A 17,813-nucleotide genomic window follows, 5' to 3' on the forward strand; every position below is an offset into this window, starting at 1 on the left:
GTAGAGTGCTAATCTTAAACAACTCCAGTGGTTGCCTATCAACCTCCGCTCCAAACAAAAACTCCTCACTCTAGGCTTCAAGGCTCTCCGTCACCTTGCCCCTTCCTACCTCTCCTCCCTTCTCTCTTTCTACCACCCACCCCGCACGCTCCGCTCCTCCGCCGCCCACCTCCTCACCGTCCCTCGGTCTCGCCTATCCCGCCGTCGACCCCCGGGCCGCGTCCTCCCGCGGTCCCGGAACGCCCTCCCTCCTCACCTCCGCCAAACTGATTCTCTTCCCCTCTTCGAAACCCTACTTAAAACTCACCTCCTCCGAGAGGCCTTCCCAGACTGAGCTCCTCTTCTCCCTCTACTCCCTCTGCCACCCCCCCTTTACCTCTCCGCAGCTAAACCCCCTTTTTCCCCTTTTCCCTCTGCTCCTCCCCCTCTCCCTTCCCATCCCCACAGCACCGTACTCGTCCGCTCGACTGTATATATTTTCATTACCCTATTTATTTTGTTAATGAATTGTACATCGCCTCGATTCTATTTAGTCGCCATTGTTTTTACGAGATGTTCTTCCCCTTGACGCTGTTTAGTGCCATTGTTCTTGTCTGTCCGTCTCCCCCGATTAGACTGTAAGCCCGTCAAACGGCAGGGACTGTCTCTATCTGTTGCCGACTTGTTCATCCCAAGCGCTTAGTACAGTGCTCTGCACACAGTAAGCGCTCAATAAATATTATTGAATGAATGAATGCCTGCCCTTAAAAATTACTAAAAGGAGAAAAGACTAAATCAAGAAACTTTTTAAAATAAGCTTAGCTAATTATATAATGCACTACTGATAGGGCAAAAGGATTAAATTTCAGTCCTCCAAAACCTTCTATTAAGACCTTGTTTGGCTTGTTCTAGCTCTACCCGAATGGGTTTCTAACACGATTCCCTCCCTTTTTTATTTTTTCATTAGTCTCTACATTCATTCTTTTGTTTCCAGGAAAGGGGCCAATCTTCACTTTTCAAGATTTATGGGCTGATTTACTTTCATCCATTTCCAGATCAAGCGGCCTGAACCTTTCAGTCGGTTGAATCTGGCGCAAACTGGCAGGAAAGCTTGATTCAGGTGCTCGGTCCCTGTGTATTGGATGTCACAGGACTGATGGGACCAGTTTCTTTCTTCCCCCAAAGTTCTGAATATACCTTTCTTCTCCGGGTTTTGCCCTAACTTGGAGGATCTTGCCCTATTTTCAGTCAGGCCTCAGGTCTGAGTCTGGAACACAAACTAAACCTGACTTCAGTGAAAGACCACTGGTTTTCAGTAATTGTTTAAAATGGTTATTAATATAAAAACGTGTAGCAGAAACAAAACGAAAACCAGAGACAGGGCCGTACGTTTTTTATATTTTAAAGGATTTGTTGCCATTCAGATAGCGTGAAGGAATTGTTTTATACACCCAGTTATCAACTCTAAAAAGGTTTTAGCTACTTCATTTAGGATCTGTTTGAGGATTAGGCCAGTTGAATCAGACAAATTTAGACCATCGAGGGGCAGTTCCTGTGTTCCGCTTCGATTTTTGTCCAGAATACAGATAATGTCCTTGAGTGGAGGAAGTGTGGCCTGGTGGGAAGAGCACAAATCTGGGAATCAGAGGGCCTGGATTCTAATCCCGGCTGCTCTGTGACCTTGAGCAAGTCAATCATATTTACTGAGCACTTACTATGTGCAGAGCACTGTCCTAGGCAGTTGGGAGAGTTCAATGTAAGAGCTGAAACGTTCACTGCACACAACAAGCAAGGCACTTAAATTCTCTGTGACTCACGTCTTCAAAAAGGGGGAATTCAATACCTATACTCTCCCCTGTTTAGACTGTGAGTCCCATGTGGGACCTGGTTATCTTGTAACTGCCCCAGTGCTTAGTACAATGCTTGGCACAAGCAAGTGCTTAAATACCGCAATTATTAATTATTACTAGCAACAGCAACCATAAGGGAGAGAGCCACCCTCCCCTCCTGAAGAATTTGAGACCAGAGACTGAAGTAGAGAGCAAGGTTATTTTAGGTGACCAAAGGGGGGTGAACAAGTACTGTGTTGTTGTTGTTGTGTGGTTGTTTGCTTTTTAATAATATTTGTTAATTACATGAGTTCTAATCCTGGCTCTGCCTCTTGTCTGCTCTGGGATCTTGGGCATGTCACTTCACTTCTCTGGGCCTCGGTTACCTCATCTGTAAAATGGAGTTTGATACTGTGAGCCCCACGTGGGCCAGGGGCTGTGTCCAATCTGATTTGCTTGGATCCACTCCAGTGCTTAGTAGAGTGCATGGCACATAGTAAGTGTTTAACAAATCCCATGATTATTATTATTCTTATTTGTTAAGCTCTAGACTCTTAAGTTTGTGGTGGACAGGGAATGTGCCCGTTTTACTGCTGTACTGTACTCACCCAGTCCGATGCTCTGACAGAGTAAACTCTCAATAACTATGATTAACTTGTATCTACCCAAGTCAGTCAACCGAGCCAGGTATCATCTCTGTCCCACATGGGGCTCACATTCTAAGTAGGAGGGAGAACAGGTATCAAATCTCCATTCTGCAGTTGAGGAAACTGAGTCAGAGGGAAGTTAACTGACTGGCCCAAGGTCACACAGCTCCCAGGCCTGTGTTTGATCCACCAGGCCCCACTGCTTCCAAAAGGTCAACAACCCTTCTACCTGTGTTGCTCTTAATTGGACAGAAACTGGAGGGGAAAAGAATCCTGAATGCAGTTAAAAAAAAAAAACCACAAGTGCTCCCGCTTCTACTAAAGAGTAGGCGGTAGCCTCTCCCTGACTGTATTTGAACAAAGCAGGCTTCATAAACTTTAAAGGAAAACCGAATAATAAAGCATTGTGACAAAATGCCAAAGAGCACCGAAAATACACCACAAAAACCCCTTCTCTACTCTTGTGGAAAGATTCCAATGAAAGCAGAAAGCTACCCACTCACTCCACACTCCCAACATCTGACAGCACCAGTAATAGACATGGCTGTGTAGCTTGCTTGCAGAATTGAGGTAATTGGATTGGAAACCTCTAGAGGGGAAAGCTATTAAAAAAAAAAAATTCTAAATCTGCAAAACATCCGCGGCCCAAGGTACGCGATACCTTTACAGTAACCCTATGCTGCCATGGCCATGGAGCGTAGCTTTGAGTGGGGAAAGTTGGCTTTGAAGCAAATTCTCTGCCCCTCTACTCCACTCAATCAGCAGAGCAGAGTGAAGATAACTGTGGTTGTTTTCTTTAGTCGCTTACTACGTGCCAGGCACTCTACTAAGTGCTGGGGTGTATACCATAAATTCTAAATCTGCAAAGCATCCGAGGCCCAAGGTACACGACACCTTTACAGTAACCCTGTGCTGCCATGGCCATGGAGCGTAGTTTTGAGCGGGGAAAGTTGGCTTTGAAGCAAATTATCTGCCCCTCTACTCCACTCAATCAGCAGAGCAGAGTGAAGATAATGATAATTGTGGTTTTTCTTAGGCGCTTACTATGTGCCAGGCACTCTACTAAGTGCTGGGGAGTACACCAGCCAATCAGGTAGGACGCAGTCCCTGTCCCACAGGAGGATCACGGTCTCGATCCCCATTTTGGGGCAACTGAGGCCCAGAGAAGTGAAGTGACCGGCCCGGGGTCGTGCAACAGGCAAGTGGCGGAGCTGGGGATAGAACCCACAACCTCCTGATTCAGCCCCTTGCTCTCCACCCGCTTCGCCACGCTGCTTCTCGTGTTGTGGGTGCTACCTGGCAGGCAGGTTTAAACTGAAGCCGGCCAGCACGGAAGCTGAGGAGAGGAGGTAGGGGGTGGGGTGAGACAATCTGTTTCCACTTGCTGTTGGCCGGAGAAGAATAGGAGTAAAAAAGCATGACCTCTCCCAAGCACTTGGTTCAGTGCTCCGTACACAGTAACGGCTCAATAAATATCACTCCGTTGTCTGACTGATTTAATACTGGCTTCAATTTCTCCCGGCTTTTAGGGGTTGATTAATTCCTGCACCACTAGCTTATACAGCTGTCCAGTAGAAGCAGTGTATTGTACTAAGTGCTTGGGAAATATAAAAAACAGCAGTGGCTTGTATTTGGAGAGTCAACTCAAAATACACATTTATAAGGTTTTCCGGCAGGTCCAGACAACACGCCGACATGAAGAAATTACTACGGCTTTGTATGCACACGCTTCGAGTTTATTTAAGGGAAAAAAAAGTCACACCCACAAACACTGCCTGGCCAACGGGGGTTATTACTATATATCCGATCCCTAATCTCTTCATCCTAAATCAATTCAAATTGTATTTTCTGAGGGTCTACCATGTGCAGTATACTGTACTAGGGGCTTGGGAGAGTACAACTCAATTCCTGGGCCTGATCCCTGTCCTCAAGTTTACCATCTAGGAGGAAGGGAGGAGACAGGAGGAGCATACGGACTATAAAGATATGTACACAGAAGGAGGAGCGTGGTGTAGTGGATCGAGCAAGGGCCTGGGAATCAGAGGGTCATGGGTTCTAATCCCCGGTCCCCGACTTGTGTGCTGTGTAACCTTGGGTAAGTCACCTCACTTCTCTCGGCCTCAGTTCCCTCATCTGTAAGCATCGGGGGTAAAGAGTGTGAACCCCATATGGGACAGGGACTGTGGATTAATTTATATCTACCCCAGTGGTTAGAACAGTACTTGGCACATAGTAAGCAATTAACAAGTACCATAATTATCATTATGATGAGGATGATGCACTAAGGGCTGACAACTTTTACCTCTTACCTACAGCATTACCCAAAAGGGCCTTCAAAACGATAAAGAAAATACTAGGTAAGGACCTAAATATAGGCCAGTTGGTATCCCAACTTTAAATACCCAAACGGTGCTTTCAATTTAAGTGGTGGAGCAATTATGTCTAAACAATCAATCATGTTTAATGAGCACTTACTGTGTGCAGAGCACTGAAGGAAGCACTTGGGAGACTACAATACAAGAGAGGTGGTAAACACAACCCCCACCAACAAAGGGCTTCCGGTCTAGAGGACTGCGGGCATGAGAAGTGGCAAGGCAGTCGGTGGACCTGAGTTTGAATCCTGGCTCTGCCAACTTGGGCAAGTCACTTAACTGCTCTGTGCCTCAGTTTCCTTGTTTGTAAAATGGGGATTCAATACCTGTTCTCCCTCCTGAACCCCCTGTGGGACAGGGACTGTGTCCAACCTGATAAACCTGTATCAACCCCTGTGCTTAGAACACTGCTTGGCACCTAGTAAGCACTTAAATAGCATTTAAAAATAGGAGTTTGCAGAGAGGGAGAAAAATGACAGTATAGAAGCAGAGAAGTAACTGCAATTCGTGTTGAGTTTTGCCGGGTTACATGTAACCGTTGATTTCTGAGAGTTGTAAAATCGAAACAGTTGAAAACTTTGAAACTTTCAAATCACTTCCCCATAGGGAGGGGCTACTAAAGTTTACACTGCAGTTTGCTCAAAGGTAATAGTTACTAATGTAAGACAACTTATGTAGAGCAAACTAATAATAATAATAATAATGTTGGTATTTGTTAAGCACTTACTATGTGCAGAGCACTGTTCTAAGCACTGGGGTAGATACAGGGTAATCAACTTCTCCCACGTGAAGCTCACAGTTAATCCCCATTTTCCAGATGAGGTAACTGAGGCCCAGAGAAGTGAAGTGACTTGCCCATAGTCACACAGCTGACAAGTGGCAGAGCCGGGAGTCAAACCCATGACCTCTGACTCTGAAGCCCAGGCTCTTTCCACTGAGCCACGCTGCTTCCCTGAAACTACATAGAAGCAACGTGGCCTCCCGGATAGAGCACAGGCTGGGAGTCAGATGGAACTGAGTTCTAGTCCCAGCTCCACCACTTGTCTGTTGTGCGACCTTGGGCACGTCACATCAAGCAGCGTGCAGAGAAGCAGAGAAGCAGAGAAGCAGCATGGCTCAATGGAAAGAGCACGGGCTTTGGAGTCAGAGGTCATGGGTTCGAATCCCGGCTCGCCCAATTGTCAGCTGTGTGACTTTGGGCAAGTCACTTAACTTCTCTGTGCCTCAGTTACCTCATCTGTAAAATGGGGATTAAGACTGTGAGCTCCACGTGGGACAACCTGATTCCCCTGTGTCTCTACCCCAGCGCTTAGAACAGTGCTCGGCACAAAGTAAGCGCTTAACAAATACCAACATTATTATTATTATTATTAAGCTCCTCACTTCTCTGGGCTTCAGTTCCCTTATGTGTAAAACAGGGATGACGACTGTGAGCCCCCTATGGGATACGGATTGTGTCCAAACGGATTACCTCATACCTACCTCATACCCAGCGCTTAGAACAGTAAGTGCTTAACAAATGCCATTAAAAAAAAAAAAACTACTTTGAATTTATAAGCTCTCAGAAAGTGTGTTAGATGCGATTCTTCTTCTACGTCCTTTTCTGTAACTTCCCAAATCCACCCCTTCTCCTCCACCTAAATGGCTACCAAGCTGTCTCAACTCACCGCAGCGCTGATCACAGCATGGCTGGGCTAGGGGAATCCCCCAGCCTCAGGTTTCCTTTAAATCCATACTCTGTGCTGTTGCAAAAAGCCTCTTTTTGAAGCATCACCTTGGCACTCATCTCTCCTCCAAACCCTCCAATCGCTATCCGTCTTCGGCCACACCCAGGAAAAAACACCTCGCGACTGGCTTCGAGGCTCCCTACCAGTTTTCTCTCTATTAAATGATGGGCTCTCCAGCTCTCCATCTCGCACACGCCGTGCCTGGCCTGGAACTCCATACACCCTAAGTCTCCCAAACCCCAAACTCCTTTCAAAGTTCTCCTGAAATCCTCCCTCCTTCTGGCAGCTTCTCCAATGCACAACATTCTAAATAACTCAGAAGTCATAGAAGCAGCGTGGCTCAGTGGAAAGAGCCTGGGCTTTGGAGTCAGAGGTCATGGGTTCGAACCCCGGCTCTGCCACTTGCCAGCTGTGTGACTTTGGGCAAGTCACTTAACTTCTCAGTGCCTCAGTTCCCTCATCTGTAAAATGGGGATTAAGACTGTGAGCCCCACGTGGGACAACCTGATTCCCCTGTGTCTACCCCAGTGCTCAGAACAGTGCTCGGCACATAGTAAGCGCTTAACAAATACCAACATTACATTATTATTGTCACCCTTGCAATTGATGCATTTTATTCCTCTCCTTAGCATTTACACATTCACACACATATTTCTATTTGTTCCTGTTTTACCTTCCTTTGGCACGGGGCCTGGAGTCAGAAGGACCTGGTTTATAATCCCGGCTCGGCGATGTCTCTCCTATGTGACCTCGGGCCAGTCAATTAACTTCTCTGGGCCTCAGTTACCTCATCTGAAAAATGGGGATTAAGAATGTGAGCCCCATAAGGGACGGGGCTATGTCTAATCCGATTCGCTTGTCTCTCCCCTGATGCTTAGAAGTGCTTGGCACATAGCGCTTAATGAGAAAGAACCATAATTACTATTATAAATAACTTTTGCCTCCCTCACCCAGGCCTATTACTCCTTGTGGGGCAGTCACACGGCATGCTTAACGCAGTGCTTCACACTCAGTAGGGGCTCAATAAGTAACAGAGTACTCCTTGAAAACCTGATTGCAGAAGACTGTATCAAGCACTTTGGAGAGTACTATTTTGGTATTTCTACTATTTCCTCTTCACCATTTCTGTGGCCAAACTCTTCCTCACCTTAGTTTTAGACTGTGAGCCCCTGAAGAATTGGGCCCCGCCCCCCGCGCTTAGTAATAATAACTGTGGTATGTTAAGCGCTTAAGCCCTTAGTAGGCACGAGTTGACAATCTAGGGGTGTGAGGGGGGAAGGGAAGTCAATTCAGACCATCGGTTTCAAGGTCATTGGCTTCTAGTAAACCAATACCACTGATTGACTATAGGAAGGACAGTACAGGGAAGCCCTGAAGTCTTTTTCAGCTCCTGCCAGAGAAAGGAAACACCTTTCCCCTGCCCTTCAGCCTCTCTCATTCCTTAAAGCAAAGGGGAGGATAATTTGCCACGAAGGAGCTAGAAGAACATTTCTGACACACGTGATAGCGATTTGTTTGGTTCTTATGGGAAATGCTGAGCAGCAGCAACAACAACAAAAAAACCCCAACACATTAATCAGGATGTTTGAGTGCTAGGTTTCCGTGGTCCAGGAAAAGTGAAAGAATACCACCCCATCTCACGGGAAAATCCTTCAGTTGTGCACCTGAACACTGCTCTGAGGCAATCATGGAAATCAGAAACTACCTTGCCTTTGCGGAATTCTATCCTGTGGCTCTAAATTGACCAGAATGCTGTAGCTGATGAAATTAGTTTCCCCATAATGTATGATGGTCTGGAAAAACAAAGGTATTTCATCCACTTACTAAGGCCATATATTTTAATGAAGGCTATGGAAAGTGCTTTAAAATAAAATTATGTCAAAACAGAATTATTAGCCTAGGGGCTTTAAAGTCTTTTAACCTAATAAAGAGGAAAAAGTAAGTAGGAGAATGTCAACAGGCATCACCCACTGTTTTTCAAAGTCAGTCCCGGAGTTTGAAGTTCACACGGCAGAGATCTCCAGGACTGGAGCATCGATGTCAGAAAATTAAATCGTCACGGCATTTTTGGATGGACTGCAGGCAAAGGGAAAGATGCCAAGAGATAGACGGGTAAGGAATGAAGTTTTGTCAGTACTAATACGTCTAATACTAATTCTAATAATTCTAATACTAATACTTCTACGTGGAGTCCCCCAAAAGGCATGAAGGCAAGGTCAGAAAAGCATTGAGAGAAATTAGGCAGGGACGTATATATAAAAGAGAAGAGTAAATAACAACAATGATAACAATAATAATAATAATAATGCTGGTATTTGCGAAGCGCTTACTATGGCAAGAGCACTGATCTCAACGTGGGGGAGATATGGGGTCATCAAGGTTTCCCACGTGGGGCTCACAGTCTTCATCCCCATTTTACAGATGAGGGAGCTGAGGCCCAGAGAAATGAAGTGACTTGCCCACAGTCACACAACTGACGAGTGGCAGAGTCGGGATTTGAACCCATGACCTCTGACTCCCAAGCCCGGGCTCTTTCCACTGAGCCACACAGCTTCAAGCCTGGATTGGCTAGCTGAGCATACACAGAGATGAAACCAGAATGAAGTCACCTTTTGGCAGGTCAAAACCAGAGGAAAGAAAATAGCTTCTGCTTCTTGCCTAGCTGAAGACTTCCTCAGTGGCTCCAGTCTCTCTGTAGTAATTAATATTAACTGTGGCATTTACTAAGCGTTTACTGTGTGCCAAGCACTGTATTAAGCACAGGATAGAGGAGAACCAGCAATCTAGCAACTCCCAGCTACGCTTGGTTCATTCAACCAATCATATTTATTGTGTGCCCAGCACTGTCCTAAGCTCTTGGGAGAATACAACAGAGTGGGCAGACATGTTCCCTGCCCACAAGCAGCTTGCTTACAGGCTAGAAGGCGAGACAGACATTTAAATAAATTACGGATGTGTACGTCTTTTATTTTTATGGTATCTATGAAGCGCTTACTATGTGCCAGGCACTATACTAAGCACATGGGTGGATCGGATTTAATCAGGTTGGGCACAGTCCCTGTCTCACACCCTGAAATCCCCTTTTTGCAGATGAGGGAACTGAGGCGCAGAGAAGTGAAGTGACTTGCCCAAGGTCACCCAGCACATTAAGTGCTGAGGAGCTGAGAGGGTGGAGGGGTTGTGTGCATCCAAGTGCAGGGGGGATGCGGGTGGGAGAGGCAGCAGAGGAAAGAACAGCTTAGTGGGGGAAGGCCTTCTGGAGGAGATGTGATTTTAAAAAAGCTTTGAAGGTGGAGAAGAATGATGGTCTGTCGGATAGGAACGGGGAGGGAGTTCCAGGCCAGATGCAGGACGCAGGCGGTGAGATCGAGGTACGGTGAGTTGGTCATTCCAGCCCAGAGCCAATCCAGAAGACCCGGTTAATTCCAGAAATCGAGCCGCTTTAGTTCAAGATTCCAGCCCTTATCCTGCTCCAAACCGACCCCATTAAAGCCCTCAAACTTAGCAGGTCTCTTGTTAACATCTTCTCACCTCCCACAAGCTGACAACTGGCTCAGATGGGGGTGGGGGAAGAAAAAAAACAAAAAACCCACCAACAAGGGGCAAAGTGAGGGAGAAGAGAAAGCCAAGTCCCCTAAAATAGTGCATAGTCCCCCTATGCACTCGGCTCTGACCTCTGGGCATCTGATATCCACCCCACCATCAACCCCATAGCACTTACATACGTATCTGTAAATTATATATTATAAATGACTTAATTACATTAACGTCTGTCTCTCCCTCTAGACTGTAAACTCCTTGTTGGAGGAGAAGGGGTCCGCTAAGTCTGTTGTACTGTACTCTCCCAAGCGCTTAATATAGTGCTCTGCACATGAAAAGCACTCAATAAATATCACTGATTGATACGTTAGATTAGAGGAGAGGGAAATGGAAGGCAAAAGCAAAATAAAGAGGTATTTTAGAAATCTTTTTTTCCAGACATTGGTCTCTGCAAAATTGAAAGTCTTTAAGCAATAAAGTTGTAGGCAGAGTTTTCCTTACACTGAAATGGGTTCCAGCAGAGAATTCTCCAGGGACCTGCAACCGGTGCCCTGTGACGGGGCATTCACTGAAAGCCCCAAGGGGAACACCCAGACTTTTCCCCCGGGGGACCTCCAATCGCCCCACACTTTCTCAAATCCTCTTGCAAGAGTCAAAAGTCTTCCGAGCGAATCGCATTTCAGCCCAGGTTTTCCCCCACCCAGATAAACCATCGCCTGGTTGGAGCAAACTAGTTCTTACAACCCTATGATCACGAATACCTGCTCATTCTCAAATTTGAATTTGAAAAATCTGGCAGAGTGAATTCAGTCTATTTGCTGTCAAAAGACCATATTAATACTGCAATTGAAATTTGGGATGATGGTTGCCCCCTCCACCTTTTTTGGGGACGGAGAAGGAGCAAGAAGCTTTAAACTTCTCAGAAGGAAGTGCTACAGAATTGCACTACAGTGAGCTTTAAATTACTTTTTGCACGTACATGTAAAGTGACCTTACAAAATTCAGTTTCATTGAGGCATTCTGACTTACATGGAGCCACTCCTTAGTACGGTGGAGCATTCAAATTGGGAATTGTTCCAAGCCCTCTCCACTAAATTGTTTCCATTAGGTTAAATTAAGTTGAACTATTTTAGTTACCATTTTAAACCATCTCACTAGGACTTTCGGGGGAACTCTTTTATGAAAGGCTTTCTGTTACATTATACAACAGAATAGTCAACGGTATATATATTTTAGGGTAGATGAAGGAGAGTTCCTTTGTTCAATGTAGACTGTAGTCAGCTATTTCACGAGGCTCTGATCCCAGAGGTAATTTTTTCTAAAATAACATTATTGATATAATAGCAGTATTAATATAGGTTTCCTAATTTACCAGAAATTATAGGATTTCTGTAAATTACACATCTTATTTTAAGGTTTCAGCTGGCTAAAAAAAAAACGGGGGGCGGGGGCGGGGGGAACAAGAACTTTTCCGACAGAAAAACTGGTAAAGGAGAAGGAAGTTATGAGAGATGCCATAACGTATTACTCTTAAAATAATTGATGGCAGATAAAGCGAGCTTGGTACATAACCGCCAGAAAAAGTTAAAAATGTATTTCAAAAATTGACATGGAAATGCCACCTATTTATCACGAGGGAGGAGGGGCCGAACAGGCAAGCCTTTTTTCCAAAGGAAGTCAAGCAAAAAAAAAAAAAAGGAAGAAAAAAGTGTTGTAGAAATGGGAAGAACTACAAAGTCCCATTGTCACACAAAATTCCCCTACACTGCTAAGGTTACTAGGTTGCAAAGGGCCCTGCCACCACAGAAATTTACCTTTTATGCCTTTTTTTCCCCCCAGAGAGGGTCCAATCTGAAGGTGGGAAAATGCTTCATTAACACCTTATTGAGAAATCTTTCTAAAGCCATCGTTTTATAACTAGCCACTGATAAGAAATGCACTTCCTATACGCTCTGACAACTGCGAGGAACCAATGAGTGGCTCTCAGTGGAAAGAGCCCGGGCTTGGGAGTCAGAGGTCATGGGTTCGAATCCCGGCTCTGCCACTTGGCAGCTGTGTGTCTGTGGGCAAGTCACTTCACTTCTCTGGCCCTCGGTGACCTCACCAGAAAATGGGGATTAACTGTGAGCCTTACGTGGGACAACCTGATGACCCTGTATCTCCCCCAGCGCTTGGAACAGTGCCCTGCACATAGTAAGCGCTTAAATAGCAACATTATTATTAAAGTTGGGGCACAATTCAGCTTTTGCAGAGGTAAAGGACATCCGAGCGAGCTGTCGATTCCAAACATCCCCTTGTCAGGCTCGAGAGTCTTATCAGAAACTCAAAGTTACTGGCCTTGGAGGGCTGATCCCCACCCCAGTGGGCCGGTTTTAGGAAGGGGGCTAAAAAAATGAAAACTGTCCCTAACTTTCCTGATGCCTTCCACGGCTAGCCTTCTGAAAACTCACAGTCAAACGTGCACGTCTGATATGTAGACACTGAATCGGAGCCCTTTGCCATTTAAATGCATGTTGGAGCTCGCCTGCAATAAAATAATAATAATGTTGGTATTTGTTAAGCGCTTACTATGTGCAGAGCACTGTTCTAAGCGCTGGGGGAGATCCAGGGTTGTCCCACGTGAGGCTCACAGTTATTCCCCATTTTCCAGATGCGGGAACTGAGGCCCAGAGAAGTGAAGTGACTTGCCCACAGCCACCCAGCTGAGTGGCAGAGTCAGGATTCGAACCCATGACCTCTGACTCCCGAGCCCAGCCTCTTTCCACCGAGCCAAGCTGCTTCATCCGAAACTGGCCCATTTTTCCCCAACCCCCAGTGCCTACAAATGAAAAAGGTAATAGTAAGACTAGACGTCAACAAAAATTCCCCCAGCCCCCAAAAAGTAATGGAGTCCGTCTGCCAGAAGGTGGAATCCCACGCAAACTTAAAAGGCCGAGGGACATCGTTTTAAGAAGGATAGGGAAAGCAGTGTGGCTCAGTGGAAACGGCCCGGTCTTGGGGGTCAGAGGTCTTGGGTTCGAATCCCAAACTCTGCCATTTGTCAGCTGTGTGACTGTGGGCAAGTCACTTCACTTCTCTGGGCCTCAGTGACCTCATCTGTAAAATGGGGATTAACTGTGACCCTCACGTGGGACAACCTGATTACCATCTACCCCAGCGCTTAGAACAGTGCTCTGCACATAGTAAGCGCTTAACAAATACCGACATTTTATTTTTTTTAAAAGAGATCTCTCTTTCCCTGACTTGTTTTCCAAACCCCGCCAGCCTCCAACATCTGCAGAGAAGTTTAAGGGAGCCCAAGGGTTGCTCTCGGTTCCCCAACTGGCAGTGAGAGAGGCCGGATCTTCCAACTGGGAGTCAGGGGTCGTGGGTTCTAATCCCAGCTCTGCCACTTGTCTGCTCTGTGACCTTGGGCGAGTCACTTCGCTTCTCTGGGCCTCAGTTCCCTCATCTGGAAAATGGGGATGAAGCCTGTGAGCCCCGCGTGGGTCAACCTGATGACCTTCTATCTACCCCAGCGCTTGGAACAGTGCATCGTTAAGCACTTAAATACCACTATAATTATTATTATTAACTTGGTTTGCAATCTACACGTCACCTGATGTTAATAATAATGTTGGTATTTGTTAAGCGCTTACTATGTGCAGAGCACTGTTCTAAGCGCTGGGGTAAACACAGGGGAATCAGGTTGTCCCACGTGGGGCTCACAGTCTTAATCCCCATTTTACAGATGAGGGAACTGAGGCACAGAGAAGTGAAGTGACTTGCCCACAGTCACTGTTGATGATGATGGTGTCCGTAAAGCGCTTACTATGTGCCAAGCACTGTTCTCAGCGCTGGGGTAGAACCCAGGTAATCAGGTTGTCCCATGTGGGGCTCACAGACTTCATCCCCATTTTCCAGACGAGGGAACTGAGGCCCAGAGAAGCGAAGTGACTAGCCTGAGGTCACACAGCAGACACGTGGCAGGGCCGGGATTAGCACCCACGTCCTCTGACTCCCAAGCCCGGGCTCTTGCCCCTAAGCCACGCTCCTTCTCTAACAATATAATTGCAAAGCGGGTGGAGGAGCAGCGTGGCTCAGGGGCAAGAGTCCGGGCTTGGGAGTCAGAGGTCATGGGTTCGCATCCCGGCTCCACCACTTGTCAGTTGTGTGTGACTTTGGGCAATCACTTAATTTCTCTGGGCCTCAGTTCCCTCATCTGTAAAATGGGGATCGAGACTGTGAGCCCCACGTGGGACAACCTGATCAACTTGTATCCACCAGCGCTTAGAACAATCCTTGGCACATAGCGCTTAACGCATGCCATCATTATTATTATTATTATATTAGAAAGGAGTTTTCCAACTGAACGATCGGGCACAGGAGCAGGATGGGGATGAAGAGTGTGAGCTCCACGTGGGACAACCTGATCACCTTGTATCCCCCCGGCGCTTAGAAAAGTGCCTTGCACATAGTAAGTACTTAAATGCCATCATTATTATTATTAGAAAGGAGTTTTCCAACTGAACCATCGGGAACAGGAGCAGGATGGGGATCAAGACTGTGAGCCCCACGTGGGACAACCTGATTCCCCCGTGTCTCCCCCCGCGCTTAGTACAGTGCTCTGCACGTAGTAAGTGCTTAACAAATACCATCCTTATTATTATTATTAGAAAGGAGTTTTCCAACTGAACTATCGGGCACAGGAGCAGGACGGGGGATGAAGAGTGTGAGCCCCACGTGGGACAACCTGATCACCTTGTATCCCCCCGGCGCTTAGAAAAGTGCCTTGCACATAGTAAGCGCTTAAATGCCATCATTATTATTATTAGAAAGGAGTTTTCCAACTGAACCATCGGGAACAGGAGCAGGATGGGGATCAAGACTGTGAGCCCCACGTGGGACAACCTGATTCCCCCGTGTCTCCCCCCGCGCTTAGTACAGTGCTCTGCACATAGTAAGTGCTTAACAAATACCATCCTTATTATTATTATTAGAAAGGAGTTTTCCAACTGAACGATCGGGAACAGGAGCAGGATGGGGATCAAGACTGTGAGCCCCACGTGGGACAACTTGATCACCTTCTAAGCCCCAGCGCTTAGAACAGTGCCTTGCACATAGTAAGCGCTTAACAAATACCATCCTTATTATTATTATTATTATTGGAAAGGAGTTTTCCAACTGAACGGCCGGGAACAGGAGCAGGATGGGGATCAAGACTGTGAGCCCCACGTGGGACAACCTGATTCCCCCGTGTCTCCCCCCGCGCTTAGAAAAGTGCCTTGCACATAGTAAGCGCTTAAATGCCATCATTATTATTATTAGAAAGGAGTTTTCCAACTGAACCATCGGGAACAGGAGCAGGATGGGGATCAAAACTGTGAGCCCCACGTGGGACAACCTGATTCCCCCGTGTCTCCCCCCGCGCTTAGTACAGTGCTCTGCACATAGTAAGTGCTTAACAAATACCATCCTTATTATTATTATTAGAAAGGAGTTTTCCAACTGAACAATCGGGAACAGGAGCAGGATGGGGATCAAGACTGTGAGCCCCACGTGGGACAACTTGATCACCTTCTAAGCCCCAGCGCTTAGAACAGTGCCTTGCACATAGTAAGCGCTTAACAAATACCATCCTTATTATTATTATTGGAAAGGAGTTTTCCAACTGAACGGCCGGGAACAGGAGCAGGACAGGGATCAGGACTGTGCGCCCCACGTGCGACAACCTGATCACCTTGCATCCCCCGGCGCTTAGAACAGGGCCTTGCACATAGTAAGCGCTTACCAAAGGCCATCCTCATTATTACTATTATTAGAAAGGAATTTTCCACCCGAAGGGGCGGGAACAGGAGCAGGACCCTGTAACGGAGTTGAAAAAAATCACGCCCCACGCCCCATTTCCAACCTGCCACGACACTGCTTTAAAAGCTGCTCGGGTTACACCCCCAAACCTGGCCGGAGGGGAGTGGGGGGCTCCCTTTGGGGTTTCCTTGGAAGACCCCCCCGCCCAACCCCCTCTCTGAGCACTTGACAAGGCAGAGACCCTGTGTGGCGAGCAATAATAATAATGTTGGCATTTGTTAAGAGGCTTGCCAAGGGAGAGACACGGTGGCAAGCAAAAATAATGATGAGGATGTTGGTATTTGTTAAGCGCTTGCCAAGGGAGAGACACTGTGTGGCAAGCAGTAATAATAATAATGTTGATATTTGTGAAGCGCTTACTCTGTGCAGAGCACTGCTCTAAGCGCTGGGGGAGATCCAGGGTCATCAGGGTGTCCCACGGCAGGCTCCCGGTCAATCCCCATTTGACAGAGGAGGCCCAGCGAGGCTCCGTGGAAAGAGCCCGGGCTTGGGAGTCGGAGGTCACCAGTTCGAATCCCGGCTCTGCCACTTGTCAGCCTGGGTGCCTGTGGGCGAGTCACTTCTCTGGGCCTCAGGGGTCCCATCTGTCAAATGGGGATTAACTGTGAGCCTCCCGACCTGGATCTCCCCCAGCGCTCCGAACGGTGCTCGGCCCCTAGTGAGCGCTTACCAAAACACCGAGATTAAAAACACCAACATTAAGGGACTTGCCTCTGCCACTCAGCTGGGTGACCGGGGGCAAAGTCACTTCCCTTCTCTGGGCCTCAGTGACCTCACCTGTCAAATGGGGCTTGAGCCTGTGAGCCCCACGTGTCTCCCCCAGCGCTTCGAAAGGTGCTCGACACCTAGTAAGCGCTGAACCAATACCAACATTGTTCTTATTATTGCCCCCAGTCCCCCAGCTGCCAAGTGGCAGCGCCGGGAGTGGAAGCAACGAAAGCCCCTTCTCTCTCTGTGGGCCTGGGGGTGGGGGGGAGGGGGGGGGTTGCCTCCCAGCGCTCAGCACAGGGCTCGGCACCCCTTCGGTCCAAGGGCCTTACCGCAAACGCAGCACGACAGCGATTGTCTGAAGTAGGGCAGCAGCCTGTTGATCTCCGTGAACGACTTGGGATCTCCGGGGTCGTAGTTGAGCACCAGGCGGCTCGCTGAAATGTAGAGAGCAGTGGCATTCACCGGGTTCATTGCAGACGCTTCGGCTCCGGGGGTTCCAGGGTACAAAAAAAGGTCGGGTCCAACTCGCCCACCGGTCGAGGGGCGACGACGGAGGGGCGCCAATCCGCGGCCCGACCCTCGGCCCGGACCGCTGACTTAAATCCGTCAGAGTTCCCGGAGATGAAGAAATCCTCCCACACATGGGGCCCGGACGGGCGCCCCTCCTCCTCCTCCTCCTCCTCTTAGCCCGAGGTTTCCAGCAAAAATCAAATCCACACACCCCACGATCCTGCCTGCTGCTGCTGCTGCTCCCAATCCCAGGTGGATGCAGCTGCAGGCCCTGCTGCTGCTGCTGCTCCCAATCCCGGGTTGCTGCTGCAGCTGCAGGGCCTGCTTGCTGCTGCTGCCAATCCCGGGCTGCTGCAAATGCGGGTCCTGTTTGCTGTAGCTGCTCCCAATCCCGGGCTGCTGCAAATGCAGGTCCTGTTTGCTGTAGCTGCTCCCAATCCCGGGTTGCTGGAGCTGCAGGGCCTGTTCGCTGCTGCTGTGGCTCACACTCCCGGGCTGCTGCAGCTGCAGGGCCTGTTTGTTGCTGCTCCCAACCCCGGGTTGCTGCTGGAGCTGCAGGGCCCGTTCCGGCTGCTGAGGCTGCAGGCCCTGCTGCTGCTCTCAATCCCGGGCTTTTGCAGCTGCAGGGCCTGTTTGTTGCTACTGCTCAAA

At 47.9% G+C, this 17,813-nt stretch overlaps 1 protein-coding gene across 1 annotated transcript in view; it reads right to left on the reverse strand.

Moving 5' to 3' along the window:
- MSL2 (MSL complex subunit 2) overlaps positions 1-17,440 on the reverse strand; it is a 29,679-nt gene extending 12,239 nt beyond the window's left edge. The window contains exon 1 of the mRNA XM_029071487.2: positions 16,982-17,440. Coding sequence (XP_028927320.1) covers positions 16,982-17,123 — 142 coding nt within the window. The 5' untranslated portion in view covers positions 17,124-17,440. The remainder of the gene's footprint in view (positions 1-16,981) is intronic.
- Between the last annotated feature and the right edge of the window lie 373 nt (positions 17,441-17,813).

This window comes from Ornithorhynchus anatinus, chromosome 1 (genome assembly GCF_004115215.2).
Source record: "Ornithorhynchus anatinus isolate Pmale09 chromosome 1, mOrnAna1.pri.v4, whole genome shotgun sequence".
Lineage (NCBI taxonomy): Eukaryota > Metazoa > Chordata > Mammalia > Monotremata > Ornithorhynchidae > Ornithorhynchus > Ornithorhynchus anatinus.